Source organism: Cibotium barometz, chromosome 14 (genome assembly GCF_041138505.1).
Source record: "Cibotium barometz isolate CiBa-2024 chromosome 14, ASM4113850v1, whole genome shotgun sequence".
In the NCBI taxonomy this organism is placed as follows: Eukaryota; Viridiplantae; Streptophyta; class Polypodiopsida; order Cyatheales; family Cibotiaceae; genus Cibotium; species Cibotium barometz.
Window position 1 is genome coordinate 375005 of NC_141059.1, and position 21156 is coordinate 396160.

The window sequence follows — 21156 nt, forward strand, 5'->3', positions numbered from 1 at the left end:
TGTGGTTGAACTTCACACAATCCTTCTTAGTTATGTATTTTCAGCACAAGCAAGGTCCTAGCATGCCATACTTGAATGACCATATATGCTAGAACCTAGGTTGATACATGATTGGGCCACCTATCATGTCTACCTCCAAAAACGAGACTAAATGATAAAATAAGAACTTTGCGTAGGAAAAACACACCCCATGGATAGAGATGTACGTACTATAGCCATTGATTCTGATCACTTTCTAATTGTAATGACACATTGTAATAGTGGAGGTAAGCCCACATCCATCCATGTCTTGACTTCACAATCGATGACACCACATTATTGTAATAGTGAAATCATCATATAAAAGTTTGTGTACGTGGTATGATGCGCCAACAGGCGCGAAAGTATACGCCCCGTAAGGCCGTAAGTGTGTCGACCACGTGGCACAATCGTCGGCTCGACCCACCCTACGGATAGGCTACACACATACAAAACCTCCTCCCTTCTCTCTGTCCGGTTGGCCAACCAGCGCCAAGCATATCAAGGAAAGCTTGCGAGAAAGAGGCTCATACCTTTGGCATAAAGAAGGAAATGTCGTGTTTTCTGGCCACTCGCTGTGGTCTTCACCAAGTATCGTCCCTGTGCTCGCTTCCCAGACACCACTGCCTTTCACTCTCCGAGCCGAGTCGGAAGTTCATCCTGCCGCGCAAGCTGCCCATTACCAAATCTCGTGAGTTTTCTTTTGGAATTCATTTTTAAGTTTTTGTGTAATGTCATAACCTTGGGAGGATTGAGCGCACGGATGATGCGGTTGCACGGACCGGTTAAATCGTAGGGAATGATACAATTGCACATGATTGTACGTATGACAGACAATCGGACTCTCCCCTCATCCCAAACACCCCCTTGAAGTATCAAAAGTGAACGATATGGGATAACGCAGTTTTAGAAACCTAAGGACCTAAAGTGATCATATTATGGCATGATCAATGTAGAAAGGCGTGCACAAGGGTATAACATGGCATTTTGCACTGGGCAAGTATCTTTAATTGCTTCTTTGCACTTGCAGTAGCATACAAACACGGGCTAAGATGGAACCCTTTATCATCAAGATTAATCTTGCGTGCATCAAGCACTGATTTTGGAGCTGATAATCGCAACAGTCAACCGGAGAAGTTCCAGGTGGAGAAACAGTGGAATACTGATGAGTAAGTGGCATAGCTTCATTTAAATTTTAAGATGTGCTGCTCATTAAGCTACAGGGAGAATTAAAGTTGGGTATTCATGGACACCGATGAAAACATTTGAATCGAATTGTCTTTGTTTAGATTGACAGATTGTTATATGTATGCTTGCATTAAAATATTTAGGTTTTTGTAACTCTCATGTCGTTGAAAAATGAAGGGAGAGGGTATTTGGCATGCCTTTGGGCATGAAGAGGGCCTACATTAAGCTGCAAGGGGATATAAACATTGGGGACCATGGGTGTGAGAATAGTCCATCCTGGCTGCTACCTAGTACCTCAAGAGGGGCTGTATGTCACGAGGTGCCCACAGGCTGCATGCATCAAATTCTCCAATCATGGCAAGTCGTCAAGCTTTTCATTTTGTTTTATCCATCTGGATGCTATGGCATGTCTAATCCTGCAAAGCCAAATGCATGGATGAGGAGAAAATCAGCCATGGGAGTTGGTGCTTGCCCCTGTACCATATTTGCAAAGTTGCTGTATGTAAGTGATCAGCTGAAATGCAGCATGTATGTGGACATTGTGGAGTGGGCAGTCCTCGAATTCTGATAGAATGAGGTGGTGCGGGTAGAGGATTTGCTGGGAGGAGAGATGAGAACATTATGACTAGCAATATTCTACATTGCTCTAATCTAGTGATGTGTGGCCGACTTCCCAACAAGGTGCTCCATACATTGCTATTTGTTGAACTAATGAGCTGAAAAGGAGGGATTTTTTTTGGAATGTGCTGAAAATGCATCTGAAAGAATCGCTCTCATGCTAGTGACGTATATCCCTTGGTCAATCTCGAAAAGGGGACAGTTATATGTCACTGTACTAGCGCAGCTGTGGAATTTGTACAATGGCCTTTTGTAAATCCTCAAAGCAATAATATAGTGTTAAGATCATAGCTATGGGAAAGAGGAAAACAAAAGCCAGAAGCAAAGCAAAGCGGAAATGGAAACCGCAATTTTGAGGGGGCTGAAATGGGGAGAAAGGGGGTTGCAAAATAAGGGGGGGGGGGGGAGTGAAGAAAAAAAGAGAGAACACATGGAGATGTTAGAAAACAGGAGAGTATATGGCTGGCGACTAGGGAAAAGAAGACTGGTGAGAAGAAAGAACAAAAGAGAAGCTAATATCAGCTTGAAATTGGGGCTTTGCAAGGGAAATAAGAGGCGTTGTCAGGGAATGGCTGAAATGGCCATTGGACCTTTGGATCCTCTGAAATGGTCCAAAAACTCCGCTGTTTCTCCATGGTTAAGATGTGGTTGAGTGTGGAGTGGTTTTCCAGAACTATGGATAAGATGTGGTTGAGTGTGGAGTGGTTTTATGGAAAGTGTGCCTTACACATGGCTCAAAATCCTTTTCACTAAAAGTGTGCCTTACACATGGCTCAAACTCCTTTTCACTTAGTCCATGCACTCAAGTTTTCCTTGTCACTCCTCTTGTCCTATGTCGCGTCTCCTATGGCCCTTGCTCTTTGCATTTGTGATGAACGAGTGACCTGCTCGTAGAATGTGGCCAGGGTTCCAAGTGATTGTTTTGTCACACCTTTTTGTCTCAATTGGCTAATCTTTGTGGAACTATATAAATGCCTTTTACAAATCCACAAAGTAACAATATAGTGTTAAGATATGGTCGAATGTGGAGTGGTTTTATGAAAGCCTACCTTGCTCAAACTTCCTATTGCTTCGATATCACCATTTTGGATTAGTCCCCGATTACCTTTGTAATACTTTTTATTTTGTTAATAAAAAGTTATTTATTTTCTAGTTTTATCCATGGATATGTTTACGCTAGTGGACTCAAGTGGTACGACCTCCAGAGTTTAGGCGTGTTAGCTTGAGTGGTGAGCTAGCGTTAGCTACAATGGTGAGCTAGTGGCTGAAGTGGTACTGTTTTGGGAGTTTGGTAGCAAGATAGTTCAAGTGGTACAATTCTCGGATTTATGCCAATAGGAGGACCAAGTGTTACGATTCTTCCCGGGTGCGTAGAATCAAGTGGTTAGTCTCCAGGATTGAGTGCAAGAAATCTCGTGATGGTACAACCATTGTGAATTGAGTTTTCTTGCATGAGTGTTTTGCTGTAGCATAAGAGTGTGATATTCTTGATATTTATGCTTGAGCACGTGTTTGCTATGTGTTGCTTGCCTATTTTATTGTGTGTGTGTGTGTGTGTGTGTGGAGTGTGTGTGTGAGAGCATATCTTGATACAGTGTTCTACACTCACTATTGTTGACTACCACCAGTATATAACATGCACGTTCCTAAAAGGTGAATTTGGGCAATCTAGGTATATATTTGTGTTGTCCCGAGGAGCCAGGGATGTCCATAACTACGCAACCGTAGGGTGTGTTGTCACCAGTTGGTCCCTTCACCAGTCTTGATCAGTGTTTCACACACTGAACGGAGCCAAGGTGTGAATGGGGATTTTCCACAGAAGAAAGCTGAAGCATCTTGAAAGATGGCAACAGAGTATGAGGCTACATGGGATTTTATTTGTTGGTATGATTTATAAGGATTATAAGTCAATAGGTTCACACATCATTAAAGATTGGCCGGACTTATTACTTTTTGGACATGCATATGTGGACAGAAGAGGAAACTTGGCCAACAAGATGGGAAAAGCATAAAAGTTGATATTTTGGGCAACTTAGCCACTTTTGGCTCAAAAAGGAAAAGCACAGCTATTATAGGCTGGTCGACTCCATGAAAAGCAGGAGGAGGGACTCTCTTTGCAGGAGGATGCGCATGAGGCACAAGCGGGCAGCAGTTGTTGAACTCTCTTTCAGATCTGGCCTTACACTGCTCTGGCAGTACACAGTAGTAGCAGCTGGCTGCTTCTCTCTTTTTCAAATCTGGCAGTACAACAGGGCAGTGGACAGTTTCTCCCTCTCTCTTTTTCAGATCTGTTGAAGAGTCTATCTATTGCCCGAGTTTCCTGGATTGGTTTCATTGGTATAAGAGCTCAACCTTTCTAGTAGAGTAGGCTTATTAGTAACTCTGGCTTGTTAGTAACTCTTTAGAAAAGGAAAAGATCTTGGTGAAAACCCGATTTGATAGCTATCCATATCATGGACAGGTCACCTTTATTGGGTTACAATCCATACAAGCTTTTTGAGTAGATGTTTGCTGAATTCCAAAAGACTCTTGACAACTAGCAACAGTTCTTTTGTGAGGAAATTAATAAGCTTTTGAAGCGATTGGTTGACAAAGAAGCGTTATTGACACTCTATAGATGGGATCCTTATGTTAATAGGCTTCTCCAGGGTAGAGTGGCTTGACATCGAGACATTATGGACATCTTTGGGGATCTTGCTCAAGTATATGTAGAAAACCCCAGAGATCTAGCTTACATATATCTTTGGGAGAACAGGGATATCCAGGTTAATCCTACTAACCAACATTTCATCCCACATCCTTCTCTACAGTACAGGAATCAACAACCAGAGGGTTTGGACAGAAACTCCTACTACGAAAAGAAGAGATCTAGATTCTCTTCGGTGGTGACACCTCCAGTTAGACACGAGGATTTGGAGAGGACTCTTGATCTTTAAGGGTGGCCCTCCAAAGAAAACAAAACCAAGTGCAGAGTTAAAGAAGGTGTTGGGTGTTAGCTTGATCAGGTTCTTTGTCCCCAAAGTTTATAGGAGGCCCGAGAGCAACTACCGTCTTCCCCTATTTGTACGAACTCAAACAAGGCACACTGGCTTCAAACCAGATGAGTATGAAGGAGAGTCTCAGGAGCTCTGAGATCGTCTTTTTTTTTTTTTTTGTGGAGGCTAGTTTTGTCATAGTTCAAACTATGCTTTTTGGAATCCTTCGATGATTATGCTTCCTTTTTGGTTAAGTACTACCTTATTTGTAAGTTGTACTTTTTTGGTTCCAGCAATCTATGTATATACTCAGAATTTCTGGCTGTTTCAGCAAGCTCACCCTCGAATGAAAGTGCAAGGAGCAAGTGTGTTTTTTCTGAGGGTGTTTCAGGAAAGCAAAGATTTCTTGTTGTGGACAGTAACCTTTTAAGTTTTTTTGGAATGGATCTCTACTTTCTTGTATTATGGCCGCAATGCCTATAACTATGTCGAGATGGAAATACTTTCTTGTTATGGAAAGGAATTTTATGATTTCTCTCATGATTATCTAACCCACCTAGTGGTGTAGTACGGGCTATTGTTTTTGAGGATTATTGTCGATGTTTCGCTCAAGCTTTTGGAATGATTCCATGGCTGCATGCACAACCCATAAGGCTTCCATCGAGGATTGATATATATACGCATGAAGCGAGGTTCATTCTGTATAACCTCGTCGTGAAAAAGGGATTAGCTACCCCTGGTGTGATTGGACTACATGAAGTCATAGGAAGAACTCTGGTGTCTGGCATAAGTAGCTTGACATAACAATACATGTATGGCATAAGTAGCTTGACATCATAGTACATGTATGGCATGAGTAGCCTGACATAACAATACATGTATGGCATAAGTAGCTTGACATCATAGTACATGTATGGCATGAGTAGCCTGACATGACAATACATGTATGGCATAAGTAGCTTGACATGACAATACATGTATGGTATAAGTAGCCTGCATGACAGTACATTTGTGGCCTATCGAGCTTGACATGACAATACATGTGTGTGCTGTCGAGCCTGACATGACAATACATGTGTGCCACCGTATCGAGTCTGACATGACAGTACATGTATGGCTATAGAGCCTCACATACTTAGAAGAGTATTCCATTGGTATCAGGCTTACACAGTTGCGGACAATTGCTTTATAAGATGGAGGTGATGTCACCATTTGGTCCCTTCACCAGTCTTGATCAGTGTTTCACACACTGAACGGAGCCAAGGTGTGAACGGGGATTTTCCACAAAAGAAAGTTGAAGCATTCACTGGCATATTTTGGCTTGAAAGATGGCAATAGAGTATGAGCTACATGGGATTTTAATTGTTGGTGTAACTAACTTATAAGGATTATAAGTCAATAGGTTCACACATCATTAAAGATTGGCTGGACTTATTACTTTCTGGACATGCATATGTGGACAGAAGGAGGCGCCTAGAGGAAACTTGGCCAACAAGCTGGGAAAAGCATAAAAGTTGATATTTTGGGCAGCTCAGCCGCTTTTGGCACAAAAAGGAAAAGCACAACTATTATAGGCTGGTCGACTCCATGAAAAACAAGAGGAGGGAGTCGGGACTCTCTTTGCAGGAGGATGCGCATGAGGTATAGGCGGGCAACAGTTGTTGAACTCTCTCATATTCATTTACAGCATTCATACATAGCCCAGAACAGTCCCAAACAGCCCCTATCTCAGCCTCAAATTTTCAGCCTTCCGTCATTCCATTGGGAAGAGTCCATAGGCTTGAGATTGGACATCATTGGTGTTTCTACAGCCGTGAACAGTTCAGCCCGACTCTTGGTCTTCCTAGATCTTGCATTTGGCTTAGCGTCAGTCCACCGTCAGTCTCTTCAAAGTAATAAAGCAAATACTGAAACCGGCCATGACGGGCGGTGAAACAAACACTTGCACATAAAACACTTCAACGCCATTGAGAACCTAGAAAAGGAAAAACAAACAGGGGGAGCTAGAGTGCTCCTGCAAACAGCACACGGACACCGATTGGCCCCAAAACGCAGTGGCGCCCCTTGTGGTATTTCTTTAATTGATTATAAGAGCTTTGATTACAAAATAAGGCTGGGAACTCAGCCGACACAGTAGAACTCCTAAAGCCTGCAAAGAACCTGCATCATGGCTTCAAATCCACACGGCATCCACAAACAAGTCCAGCCATTGTTCATATCAAAAGACTCTCTCACATTGAGTCTGCATACAGAAGCTTTCTCCCATGATCAAGGCTGCCACAACCATCCATAGCCTCCACTATGAAGAGCATCACACCCTGACACATCCAGTGCTTCTACATCACAACACAGACTCCCAAGCTGTCTCTCAAAAGAGAACTCGCATCACAGCACAGCATACCATACAGTTGACACACCTGTACCAACCCTCTCTACCTTCCAAGGGAACTATCAATCTCTGTCATGGATTCCCTGTCCCGTGTCCAATCAGTAGCAAGGCTGTACCAAACATGTGTCCATTCCTGTACCTTCTGCCTGCATGTGACCTATCTCCTAGAGAAACCCAAAAACATGTTTCCTCGAGAAACCTACGACCTGTTTCCACGTGAAACCCTTAGGCCTGTTTCCCTTTGAAACTTCTGTCCTGTTTCCAAACAGAACCATTCATAGCACCATTCAACAAGAGTGCCAACAACGGCATACATCTAGTGACCTGTTCCCTCATGAAACATCTGGCAACATAGAGATGCCCATAACTGTAGGTCCCTCTGTTCCTTTCTAGCAGGAAGAAAACAATCTGCTCCATGAGCACGTAGCCATGCGAGCTTGCATCACTCCCATGCCAAGAAACATATCCAGGTGACCTTGTACTTGTAGCCAATAACCCATGTACACAGTCTCAAAACAGTCCTGGCTCAGCGCCTCCTTCAACCCGCTCCTTACAAGAGAGAGAAAAAATAGAGAGAGACCTGCTCAGCCTGCCTGTGTTCAGCCCAACACCTCCCCTCCTGAAACGGCCTGCAGCCAGCCGCCTGTAAACTCCCCTGTACCTGCGCAGCCAGTAGTAGCCGCTTGCTGATTTGCTGCTGGTCGCCTGCGCCGCCTGCAACAGTGTTGCCCAGCACCTGTACTTGCACCAGATCTGGCCGTACAGTGTACCTGCAGAAGTACAGAACTGTACTTGCAATCGTACAGCCTGTACAGCCTGAATTCAGCAGCTGCAGCCGCCTGTTGCAGCCTGTCTCTGTCCCACAGCTCAGCGCCCCCTCTGTCCACAGCAGTACTTGCTGTTGTACAGACCTGTACGGCTGCTGTACGGCCTGCTCCAGCACACACAAGTCAGCAGCAGCAGCCCTTAATCAGCAGTCGACCCCCTTCTCTTTAGCTTTTCCACGCATGAGCACTGGCACATCAATCCTCCACGACTCTTTTTTCCCAAAAGCTAGAGAGAGAGAGAAGAGAGAGACGTGGACCTCCAAAAGTGGAGTAGCCTCTATAAATTTCCTAGGGGCCTCCCAAGGTTTTAAAACCTTTATAACTTTAATTTTTGCCCACCAAAGGTTATAAAACCTTTTTAAATTAAAGTTTCTTTGCCCCCTTCACACTTGGGGTTGTCCACACATGGGTTTACTTTTTGACTCCAACCTGATGCCATTCACACTGTCCACCATGTCCCCGTGCACACCTGCATACTGTCCAGAGAAAAACACAGGGTCGTGACAAATACTATTCCGGTAATGGGATAGGGGGCCGCCGACAGGTCTTCTTGTCCGTTCCAGTCCATCCCTTGCCATATCTTGCACCATAGTTGATTCCGTACGTTGTACGGCTGAAACCGTACGTACCTGCCGTACCGTACGGATTCGTACAATACCGTACGAAAATGAGTGTTTTTTTTTTGGGGGTGGGCATGGAGCAATTTCAGTCTTCTAGAGAGCCATTCATTGCCCTTTGCAGCCTATAGGAAGCTGTTTGTCAGGAGCGTGTGCACTTGCCATTGCCATATTAGGCAAGCGATCATATTGCCTGATGAGGAGGAGGAGGCAATCTTCATGGAGCTCTATAGTGAGCTTGTGGCAGCAGATACTCGCAGCACCAGGAGTCAGCATGGACGGGGCCGAGCAGTTGGAGTTCATAGGCCTCCGCCTTCGACATCGGCAAAGGGTGGCCTTCGCACATATGTGAGGCGGGGATCCTCGAGCTCCAATCCCCGCCTTCATGATGATATTCCCTTGCCCCCTCATGATGATACCCCACTGCCTAGAGAGCCCTTGTTTGATGATGATGGCAACCTACTTAGCGAGAATGATCCCCAGAGTGTCTCGTCCACCTTCGAAGAGTCCTCTTCAGAGAACTCTCTTGATGGACACTCTAGTAGTGATCATGTTGATCATGCAGATGTTGGTGATGATGTAGACTTTTGATATGTTATAGCTCTCTAGGCATTGGGCATCTATCTCCTTCTAGCCCATCGATGATGTATTGTAGTATGTAGTATCATGTATGTACGCATGTTGACGGTCGCCCAGTTTTTGGCCTATCCTTTTGTAGCAATTTTGTACTCTTTTTTTTTTTTTTTTTTTTTTTTTGGGAGAAACGATCCTTCTATTAGTTAATGAGAAAACGCCATATGGCTACAAAGCTCACCTCGCAAGGAGGGATAGAAAACACAATGAACACCTGAGCTCCCCCCCGTGGCTGGCCGCTCTCTGGGGGGGGCTACCTAGTAGTACATGAGGGAGGTGAGAAAAGCCAAACTGGCGGCCTATAGTGCCAAGTGACATCCTCGTCCCTTGCGGTGAGGAAAGGGCCAGGCTGCCAAGTGCGGAGGAAAGCCTTGCGGCGCCCTCTCATGCGATCCGAGTCGCCCTGGAGTTTCCCCCAGTGTCCTCTCAAGGTGTGAATGATGTCCACCCAGAGGGCCTGTATGACCTCCACCGGTGGAGTCGCCTGGTGGTCAATGGCCTCCCTGCATCGGGCTCTCCATATGTGCCAAGCCGTCATGCTGCTGATCATCTCCCATCTCTGCCCGACCCCCTCCTGAGAGGCTGCCGAAGAGAAGTCTGGCGTCGGAACCACCGCCATCGCCCTATCAGAGACCTGGATGGTCACACTGCCAGGGACGTCCTCATATCCAAGTGCAGGGCCGCTGTCCGTGGCCCAAGCCACCGCACCCCACGTCACCAACATCTCACCTGGTGAGCCTGCAAAAACCATCCTGAGAGCGCGCTGCCAGACCTGCTGTGCCTGTGGGCAATCCCATAAGCAGTGCCGCTGTGTCTCCTGTGCATGGCCGCACCGAGGGCAGGACGCTGGGTGTCTGCCAAAAGCTAGCCAAGCCCCCACAGCCAATCCTCTATGCGCTGTGAGCCAGAGAAATAGCGTCACCTTCCGGGGCCGGAAACTGGCCCAAAGGCGCTGCCAGAAGTCCCTAAGAAAGGCGGGGGAGAGCCCCTGTCGCCGCCAATGCTCGGCCGCTGCCGGGGTGCTCGCTATCCTGTGTCTCTGAATCCGCCGCCCCAGCCTCGCTGTGTACTGAAAAAAGGGGATGGCAGGGCTGGTAGGGGCCGAGTAGGGATCTCGCCAAAACCACTCACCTGGGTCCCACTGAAGGCGAATAAGAGGCCTGCTGTCCCAAGCCCATAATCTCCAAGAACAGTCCTCCCCTATCGAGGCCGGTGAGGGGTCTACATGCCACTGCCTCTGATGGAAGCCGACCACCCGTACCCTCTGAAGAATGCAACCCTGGAGCCCATCCAAATCTAGTCGTGTCCTCTGAAGCTGGCCACCCTCTCCCACCTCGAAAGTGAGTGGGGTGACTCTCTCCGCTGTGCCGCAGACCGCTGGAAGGATCTCATGCCGAGTAAAGACACCCATCCACTGTGGAGGTGGAGGGTCCTGTACTGGGGTCCGCCACTCCCGGGGGATGGCCGCCTCAATGTCCTGTCTCATCAACTCTCTGCCCCTCATCCCACTGAGCCTCCTCTCCTGAGCCTCTGGAGGCAGCTCCTGAAAGCATATCCAGTCATCTAGGGACTGGGCCGGGCCGGAGCTCAACGGGCCCCACGACATGTGAGACCGCGAGCCAACCATATGGCCACTGGGAAGTCGAATCAAGGGGTTCCAGATCAATGGCTGCCTCAGGCGCTCCTCATCGGTGCCCGGGGGAGTCTGGAAGAGGGACGGCCTCAGATGCGCCCAGGCCCTCAGAAGGCTGGCTGCAAAACGCTCCTCGAAGCCGAGGCCCACTCCTCTGGATCGCTGCTCCGTAAAGATCCACCTGATGCTGGGGGTCCAGGGGCCGTTAAGAGAAGGAGTGCGGCTGAGCATCCTGGAAACAAGTAACTCCTTCCACGGCTCATCGCCTGGTAGGAGACCACGAACTACCAACTTGCCAAGCAAAGCTCGGCTTTGGCAAATAGGATCTACAATGCCCAGGCCACCTCTCTCCCTCGGCTGAGTGATCACAGCCCATGCCACCTTGGCCCTGGCGGGTCGCCCGTCGCCTCCGGACCAAAGAAAGTTCCTGATGAGCCTCTGCACCTGGCCAATGCACGCCCGAGAAAAGGCCCAGCAAGAAGTGATGTACCACATGGTAGCGAGCAGGACCTGGTTGGCCACAACTACTCGGCCAGCCAGAGATAAACGAGCGGTACTCCAATACAGAAGCTTCTTCCGAATGCTCAGAAGAAGGGGGGCTATCTGCTGCTCCGGAGATATATCAATGCCCACATAGCATCCCAAATAACGCACTGTAGTGCCGGGGGGCAGCCACTGAAAACCATCAACTGGCCTCCAAGTCGGGGGGGGCATAGAACTGACCCACAGCCCACACGACTTGTGCCAGTTGATCAAAGCGCCCGAAGCTCTGCAAAACCTGTCCATGGCTGAGGCGAAACGGCGGAGGTTCTCCTCACCTCCCTGAAGATAGACAGCAGTGTCATCCGCAAACTCCGAGTCTAGGAGCTCCTCCGAGGTGCGGATGGGAAGCTGGAGGCCCCTCAAACCTGTATCCTGTGCCGTCAAGAAGGTGCTCATGGCCTCCGCCACAAAAAGAAAAAGAAAGGGCGCCAAGGGACACCCCTGTCGCACCGAGCGCGATAGCTGGAATCTCTCTCCGCACACGCCCTGTATCAGCACCTGGCTATGAGCCGAAGTGTAGAGTGCAGAGACCCCACGGATCCACTGAGGGGGGAAGCCCATCCTCTCCATAGTGCCTTCCAGGAAGGCCCAGTCCACCCGATCATATGCCTTCTCGAAGTCGAGAAGGAGCACCGCCAGATCCTCCTGCCGAAATCTAGCCAAAGCCGTAGCCTCCCAGAAAGAGAAAATGTTATCCAGAATGCTCCTATCCTGGATGAAGCCTGTCTGCGTGGAGTGGATGATGTCCGGAAGGTGAGGCTGAAGCCGCCTGCTGATCGCCTTAGCTAGGACCTTGTAGGCCGTGCCTAGCAAGGTGATCGGTCTCCACTGTCTAATCTCCAGTCTGTCTCCTCCCTCTTTGGGGATCAAGTGAATCAACCCCTCTGCCATGCTGTCCGGCATGACTCCCGTCTCCATAATCTCCTGGAAAGCCAATCTGAAGCCCCTATGAAGGAGGCCCCAGTACCTCTGGAAGAAAGCCACTGAGAGACCGTCCTCTCCTGGGCATTTGCCCCGAGGTAATGCCTGAAGAGCCTCCTCCAGTTCCGTATCCGAGAAGGGGGAGAGAAGGGAGTGCTGCAAATGGGCCGGCACAACCGGTCTCGTGAAGCTCCAGACTGCCTCCCTAGCCTCTCTCACCCTGTCGTCTGCTGGCTCAGCAGAGAGAAGATCCCTGTAAAAATCTGTGGCTATCGCCCGAACCCTGGGTGGATCCACCACAACCTGGCCATCAGCCTGGCGAAGCCGCCTGAGACCCTCTCGTCTGAAGCGAGGCCCAGTCGCCTCAAAGAAATCCCGAGTCACTCTGTCTCCAGCCTGAGTCCAAAAAGAAGCCCGAGCATGGAATCGGAACTCCACCCGCCTCTCCTCGATGGATCTGATCTCAGTGCGAGCTGTCTCCATCTGCTCTGAGATCCAAGGGCTCAGGGGATCTCTCTCCTGGAGTCTCTGGAGGGACGCTAGACTCCTCCGAAGGCTCCTCTCCTGCTCTCTGAAGGCCTCCAGACGGTCCAAGGCAGCTAGTCTGAGCATCCGACTGATCTCCTGCAAGCCACTGGCAAGATCACTGGCTGCCGATCCTCTCCTGAACTGCAGCTCTTGCCAGACCTGCTCAACTCTGATCGCGATCTCAGGCTCCTCTATGAGACAATCTGGAATCCGGACACTCTGGCCCCGCTCTCCTCTCGTAGGGTCCTCAATCTGGAGAAGCACTGGAAAGTGGTCTGAAAACGAGGAGCCTGCAAGTATGCCCACAGTGCCACCTCTATCACAAGCCCACTCATCAATGTAGAACCTATCGATGCGGGAGAGGTTAACTCCTGTGGCCCGTCTATCCGAGCGTGAGAAAGATAGACTCCCCTGCAACCGGCCAAACTCCGGGAGAGTCCACGGATCCTGGCCTCTCACCTGTAGTACAAGCTCCTCCCATGCAGCGAGCTCTGGCCCATGAATGGTCTCCTGGCTGCCCCCCATCCTGTCCTCTGCATCCTCCAGCATGTTGCAATCCCCTCCTAGGCACCAGTGGTCTGCCAAGGGGAGGGACTGCCTAATGGTGCTCCAGAACTCAGCTCGCCCGGGCGCCCCGTTAGGGGCGTAGAAGTTGAGGAAGCCAATGCGGTCTTCCCCAACCCGAAGGATGATCCACTGCGCTCGACCCTGAACCAGGGTGCCAGAGTCCACAACCTCGGATAGAAGCTGCTCGCTGACTGAGATGCATACTCCGCCCTGGTTCCCCTGGGGGCCATATGCCGGGGACCAAAAGGTGTGACTCCTGCCTGGCAAGATCTTCCCGCAGGTGCGGGTACGCCCGGCAGAAAGGTGGTGCTCCTGGATGAAGAGGATATCTATGGGTCCTCCAACGAGGGCCCTCTGGATCTCCTGGCGAAGTCTGCCCCGACCAATGTAGCAGCGATGTCCACCGAGACCCTGGATGTTCCATGAGAGGATCCTCATGGATGAGCTGTGGCAAGTGAAGCAGCCGCCACTGGCTCACCCCTCTCAGCCGGCCCAGATGATTTGCCCTCCACTCTGTGAGTCTTGGGCGCTGGCTTGGAGGGAGAAGTCACTGTCTGTCCGGGTGCGGAGTCTCTCCAGAAAGAGGGTGACCTGTGTCTGTGTCCAGCCCCACTCCGCCTTCGCCCTGTCCAGAGCATAGGCGTGAGACCAATCCTCAGCATATAAATATCGAAAGGTAGGCTGCACCCTCGGGGCGGCATGGAGGAGAATCAGTAGCACCGCCTCAACTGATGTGTGGACCGGATCCACCCGCCAATCTCCTATACCAAACAGGCTCATGCGGGCTGAGTGTAGTCGGGTCTGCAATAAGTCCGTGAGCCCCAAGTCACTGAAGTGGTGAGAAAACTCCAGTATCTGGTCACGCAGAACTTCCTCTACAGAGTTGCAATCCCATGCTGTGTCTGGGGCAACGCTGAGAGGAAAGGAGAAGGCCACCATGCTGCTCACCACTGAAGGAGAACGAGAGGGATGGCACACCACGCAGACTCGCAAGGGCGCGACCAGTGTCTCGAATGGGCCAGCATCCAGCTGGAGGCACCTGAAAAAACTGTAATCCACTGGTAGCCCCATCACTCGCGGGGGCCCCCCAGGGGATGCTGGAGAGAACTCTGTGGCGGGCGAAGCTAGGATCGCCATCTCCACCGGCCCGGAGTGTCGGTGAAACAGCCGCTGGACTGAACTCTGGCCTACCCAGCTGCGCTGCCCCGGGGCAGTGGGTGGTCTGGCGAAGTATCCTGGAGAGGCCGAAGGAGGGATGGGGGCTCGCGGCGAAGAGGGGGGAGAGCGAGGGGAGGATGGAGAGGCATCTGCCAGAGGATAGGTGTCAGGGGGGGCCGCCGGAGGAGGTGGGAGGGGGGGGGCGGGGGGGGGAGAGGGGGGGGAGGAGAGAGTGCTCTCCGGGTGGGGGGGAGGGGAGCCGGGGGTCGCAGAGTGCGGCCGGGGATGCTCAGGAAACTGTTCCAGGGAGGGGGCGGGGTCCCCCGCGGGGGGAGGCGGGAGTGGGGTCTCCACGTGGGAGGCTCCACCATCGGCCTCAACAACGGGCACGGAGTCTGAATCCTCGTCCATCGGGGTGGGACCTGCAGGTCGCCTATCCCTGACAGGAGCATAAATGCGGGTAGGTGCCTGTACGCCAGCCGGAGTCGCCTGTCCACCAGCCTGTCCGCCAGCCTGTGCAGCCTGCTTCTGGCGTCTGCGACGGTCCCTGCGGGCCGGGCGTTTCCGCCGGCGAACCTCCTGCCAGCCGCCAGCCTCCTGGGTCTGCGCGGCGTTCTCCGCCGGAGCCTGCTCGTCCGATGGTGGCGCCTGCTGTGGCAAGCCAGGGATGTCCGATCTCGGACGTGGATGGCCACCTCTCGGGTCTCCTGCAGGGGGTCCAGAGGCAGCATAGCGTGAAGGATGAACCCCCTTGCGGGGACATGCGCGTGCGAGATGGCCCATCTCCCGACATGCGAAACACTGGCCGGGGAGGCCCGAATACTCCACGCGCTGTATCAGATGTCCTCCAGAAAGACAAGGGAGGAGGATCGTCTTCGGGAGGGACTCCGGTGATGGAACCACAACACGAATGGCCGGGAGTCCTGCTGCCCGAGCAACCACTGAGGCCGCGGTCTGTGGCGCCTCCACCACTTGCCCGAAAGCCCTGCCTATGGACGGCAAGAGGGGCAAGTACTCCCTTCGGAGACCTGGAAAGCAGACGGTGATGGGGAATCCAGTCGCGCCTGCCAGTGGATCAGACGATGGGTCGAAACCGTGGGTCCATCGTGCCAAGAACGCCCGAGAGGAGCGTAGGGCAATGGGGCTCCGAGCCAGCACCCTCTGAGCTGCTGGTGGGGACTCGAACTCCACCTGGTAGTAGCCGCGGCCTAAAAAATCCACGCTGATGATTCTTGCAGTCTCGCCGATGAGGCTACCCTGCAGTAGGTCGCGTAACTCTCTCCGCATTGGGCGGCTACCCACCACCTTGCAAACTAAGGAAGAGGCCTCCAAAGAAGAAACGGAGGACGCGAGAAGCTGCTGCTCTGCATCTGAGAAGTCTAGTCGAAGACCTGTATCGGTCGGGGCTGACGGAGAGGCTGCCATGGAGTCCTCCTGGGGGAAAAGACCAGGTACTGGCTGAATCGACGAGACGAACCCAAGAAAAAAACCTCTCCACTTCGCGGAAGACGCCGAAAAGGAAAAAAAGGGAACGGGGGGCTGAGGCAGGGAGAAAGGGAGAAGCAGGGACGGAGGGCTGAGAGGCCGACGATGCGAGGAGGGGGGGAAGAAAGGAAGGAGGCGGAAAAAAGGGGGGGAGGCGGAGGAAGGAGGGCGAGGGGGGGCTGCGCAGAGAAGGCGAAGGGGGGAAGAGGAGGGCGGCGCGGAAAAGGGGGAGGGAGGGCAAGCGGCGCAGGCGGGGGGGCTGAGGGGGGCAGGCGGGATGAAAGCGGGGGAGGGGAGGGGCTGCGGGGACAGGCGGGTGAAGGAGAGGGGGGAGGAGGCGGCGGCGACAGCGATGGGGGAGGCGCAGGGGGCAGCGGGCTCACGCACGTTCGCTACTTTTGGCAGGGTTCAAATAGCAATTTTGTACTCTAATGGCATGATGACATTATGTTCATGGTTCTACTATTTTGTAACTTCTCGTCTACAATTTTTAAGTTTAGGAAGTATTTGTTTTAAAAAACGTACTAATATCGTACCGTACCTCAAAAAATTTTAAGGTACCAATTAGTACCGTATTTCATTGTACCGTACCGTACCGTACCGTACCGTACTGTACCTTTCGTACTAACTAACCATGTCTTGCACACATAGTCACAGGGGATGGAAGGGATGGCTGCTTGGAACGCGGGGACGCCAAATCGGGACGGAATAGCGATGGGGACGGACGGACGTCCCCCACGAGGCGTCACTCACAGGGGATGCCGCAGGGACGGGGACGTCGCAGGGGGACGGCTCTGTGAGGGGACGGCAGAGAGCCGTTGCTGGCTGTTTTTTTGCCGTTGCGCTCGCCGTTTTTGGCCGTTGCGCTTGCCGTTTCTAGCCGTTAATGGCTGTTGGCTTGGCCTTGGGCCTTGGCCCTTGAGCCTTGAGCCTTTGAGGCTTGGCCCTCTCTCTCTCTCTTGCCCTTGAGGCTTTCCTCTCTCTCTCTCTTGCCTATCTATATAAGAACAAGCCTCTACAAGGCTACAAGCACACACAACTCTCAAGGCTCAAGCTTTCAAGCTTCTTCTAGCTTCCAAGTTCCAAGTTCCAAGCCTCTAGGCTCTCACACAAGGCCCGCGGGCTGCCGCCCTACTATCTAGATTCTCAGCCTCAGCATCGGCGATGTATGATATCTTATAGCCCTCTTATGGCACTGGATGGAGTTAGACATAGATCTGCATAGCATGCTTGTACTACCCCTTCAGCATATAGAGATGCATCTTGCCTTAGCACTCCATCCACATCCCCACCCCCCCTTATATTATTTGTATATGGGCTCCACTGATCCATGATGATTCACAGTTGTATCCAAACATATGCACACTTTTTCTTTTCTTTCTTTTCTTCCGATGATCGGAAGAACACAGTTGTATTATTTTTTGTCTCATAGGCCAAATTTGGCCTCTCGTAGACGTTAATATATCTTTCTTTCTTTCTTTCTCTCTCTCTCTCTCTCTGTCTCTCTCTCTCTCTCCCTCAAGCCTCTTGAGTCTTCCAACTTCCAAGCCTCTAGGCTCTAGGCCTCTCTCTCTCTCTCTCTCTCTCTCTCTCTCTCTCTCACCTTTCCCTCAACTTTCAAGCCTCTTGAGTCTTCCAAATTCCAAGCCTCTAGGCTTTAGCCTCTAGGCCTCTCTCTCTCTCTCTCTCTCTCTCTCTCTCTCTCTCTCTCTCATTCCTCAAGGCTCAAGAGTCAAGCCATCTTCAACCATGGCATCCTCCTCACGTGCCGGGGCTTCTCGTAGAAGGACAACGGGATGGACATGGTGGGAGGAGGTTAACTACACCCCAGCCGCTCATGGAGGCGGTTCTCGGCCATGGGTATGCAAGCTTTGCCCGTACTAGCGAACGGGTGGCGCCGACAAAGTGCGAGCCCACCTCTTGCATGAGAGTGGGCATGAGGTGAGGTTTTGCACGAATGTCACGCCCGAGAAGAGACGGGAACTTCTTGACAAGCTTAGCGTCTACGAAGCGGTCGAAGCAACAAGAAGGACACCACGAGTGGCCGTGGATCCCGCGATGATGGGGAGAGAAACTCAAGCCTCTACAATGGAGTCATGTGGTGGATCGGGATCATGCACACCATCACCTTCACCATCAAGTCGGAATGTTACTCCATCCACGATGCCGGCACCCTCCATCTCCACGGCCTCTCAATCATTACGTGGCCCACGGCGACAATCTACACTTGGGGAGAATTGGAACCCCAAGTTGAAGGAGGAGGTGGATATGGCGGTGGCCCGCTTCTTCTTCCACGACCACATTGCCTTTCAAGCGGCTAGGTAAGTGCAATCGATCATTGCCAATTCATCATTCATGTTTTCATCATCCTAGTCCCCTTCTCATTAGTAAATTACTTTCTTGAATAGGTCAAAATACTTCAAGGTCATGGTTAAGAAGATTGGGGAGTATGGCTCAACCTATACGCCCCCCTCATCCGAGACTTGTGCACTACATTGCTCGAGAAGGAGCGGCCGACAACACAAAGCGGCAATGGGAGAGGAACGGAGTCTCCCTCATTGTGGATGGATGGAGTGACACCTGCAAGAGGAGTATTCACGGCATGGTTACATATTCCCGCAGAGAGATGTACTTCATCTCATCTCATGATGCATCCGGCACTGGGAAGAGCGCGGATGTGCTTGCGGTGGAGTGGGCTACCACCATGGAGATCGTTGGCCCCGAGCATGTAGTGGGCTTTGTTGCGGATGGAGAGCCTTCCAATAGGGTGGCGGGAGCTATTCTCCAAGGTATGATGTCACGGTGTCCTTTTGTATGGCTCATTGCCTAAACAACCTCCTCAAGGACATCGGGGCATTACCATGGATCAGCCTGCTCATTGAGGAGGCCAACACCATGGTCTCCTTTGTCCTCAACCACCAAAGACTTAGGCATGAGTTCAACAAGAGGTCCTGTCGCTCTCTCCTCAAATATTCCGACACCCGGTTTGCCTACAACTTTCTCATGTTGGGCCGGTTGAAGGATTGTAGCGGTGCTTTGAGGGGGCTTTTCCTTAGCGAGGAGTTTGTCGCCATGCAAGAGTCCCATACAAACACTGGCCAAGAGTGTAGGCTACGGGCGGATGACGCCTCTTGGTGGGAGCTGTGAAGACCACAGATGCTATGGTGAGGTCCATAGTCCACCTATTGAGGATTGTAGATGCTATGCAACCATGCATAGGCAAGGTCTACGAGGCCATGGATCGCATGATAGAGAAGTTGAAAGACTTCGTGCCTGACGAAGACAGATACGAGGAGATCCATGCCTTGTGTCTAAAAAGGTGGAATTCCTACTACTCTCCATTGCATGCAGCAGCTTATGTGGTGGACCCAAAATTTCAAGGCAACAAGCAGGAGAGCGACCGGGAGGTGAGCGCTGGATGGAGGATCATCTTGGATCGTCTTGTGCCTGATGCATCGGTTAGGCGTAAGATCAGGGACCAGTTTTCGATGTACAGGTCATTTCATGGCTCCTATGGCTGTCATGATGCACAGGTTGACCGCTCCAAAGTTGGTGCTGCTCTATGGTGGGAGGACTTTGGTTCAGATGGACCGGAGCTACAGCAGCTTGCCATCCGCATACTTAGCCAGGCCGTCAGCTCCTCTTGCTTGGAGCAACTTTGGAGTACCTACAGCCACATTGCCTCTAGGGAGAGGAACCGACTCGGGGTGGAGCGTGCCAATGACCTTGTCTTCGTCAGTGCGAACTTGCGAATGCTTTGCAAGAGCGTGACCAAGAAGGCAGATTCCTTCACCGAGTGGGAGATGAGTCAACAAGAAGAGCAACAAGAGAGTGAGGTGGAGGAGAAGCATGCCAGTGAGGATGAGACTGAGGATGAGCTTGATGCTTCTTTGGCACAAGCTACCCATGACCATGAGGCGAGCACTTCACGTGGATGATCATTCATGGATCATGATTCATGGACCTTACTACTTAGCTCTAGCCTCTAGCCTCTAGTCTTCAGCACTTTTTTGTCATTAACTTATTTGAGTCCGTCCATGTATTCTGCCTCCTTAAGGCTTAGTCCTGACTCCTGACTCTTGAGTCATGACTCATTTTGTATCTACTTAATTATTAATGTGACTCAAAAGCTTACCATTTTAGTGTAAATTTGTGCTCATTTTGATGTACTTCCAAAGTAGAATAAGTGTAGAGTAGAAAAATTAAAAAAAAAAGTATTTTTTGAGTGCCGTTCCCTCCTCCGTCCCCGTTCCCTACTTATGGCCGTCCCCCGTCACCGTCCCCCGTCCCTTGTGACTATGCTTGCACATCAATGCTCTGAAATTCTGGTTCTATTTGGTTCTTAATCCTTCTTTATCTGGCTGCACTCTATGATTAGTCCTGAGATTAGCATGTACATGTGTGTGCACATGACATCCCCCTCTACTAAAATTGATGACGGGATTCCAATCTGTCTTTCTTGGATGATTGTCATCATCCCATTCTACTCTCGGAGTCCCCTTGTCATCCTTCCTACTCTGGTAACCTTTTCACTGAATACCTGGTCCAAATCCTCTCTAACTCTGAAGAAGATCTATGCATCTATTCCATCCAGTCTCCATTCCGTTCTTGCCCTCCTGTCTTTGAACACTGTCTTGGTCTTCATTTCCAAGAAATGAGTCTGGCACTCTCACTACACCCCTTGGAGGATCATCCTCCATTGGAACCGTTGCCTGAAAGCCTTTCCCGACTCACAAGACTGCCATTTTCTTTGGGCTTTGTGGAACACCACCTAGGAGTTCTTCCCGGTCTTGTGTTCCTTGCCTTGGGCCTAGTACTTGTGCACTTTCCGCTACCTTGGACCTGTACATCTTCATATGGGACTGAATTAGGGTTTAGCCTTGCTGAGCGTGATGCTCCGATACCAATGTTACATGTGGAAGGTCTGGGAGTCTTCTTTTAGCCCTAAACACCATCTAGAACATGCTGATGTAAAAACGCAAACAAAAGGGAGAGTAGAGAGAGAAAGAAAGAAAGATTTTATTAACGTCTTCCAAAAGACCGAACTTGGCCTATG

At 50.9% G+C, this 21156-nt stretch overlaps 1 protein-coding gene across 2 annotated transcripts in view; it reads left to right on the forward strand.

The window, feature by feature from the left end:
- The first annotated feature begins 428 nt into the window (after positions 1 to 428).
- LOC147631520 (protein PAM71-homolog, chloroplastic) overlaps positions 429 to 21156 on the forward strand; it is an 80222-nt gene continuing 59494 nt past the window's right edge. Inside the window, exons 1-2 of one of the 2 annotated variants that reach the window (XM_086808026.1) lie at positions 429 to 709; positions 1052 to 1187. In XM_086808026.1, the coding sequence (XP_086664152.1) occupies positions 571 to 709; positions 1052 to 1187 (275 nt within the window). In that variant the 5' untranslated portion in view covers positions 429 to 570. Of the gene's footprint in view, positions 710 to 1048; positions 1188 to 21156 lie in introns of both variants that reach the window. The other variant, XM_086808025.1, reaches the window with a different exon arrangement.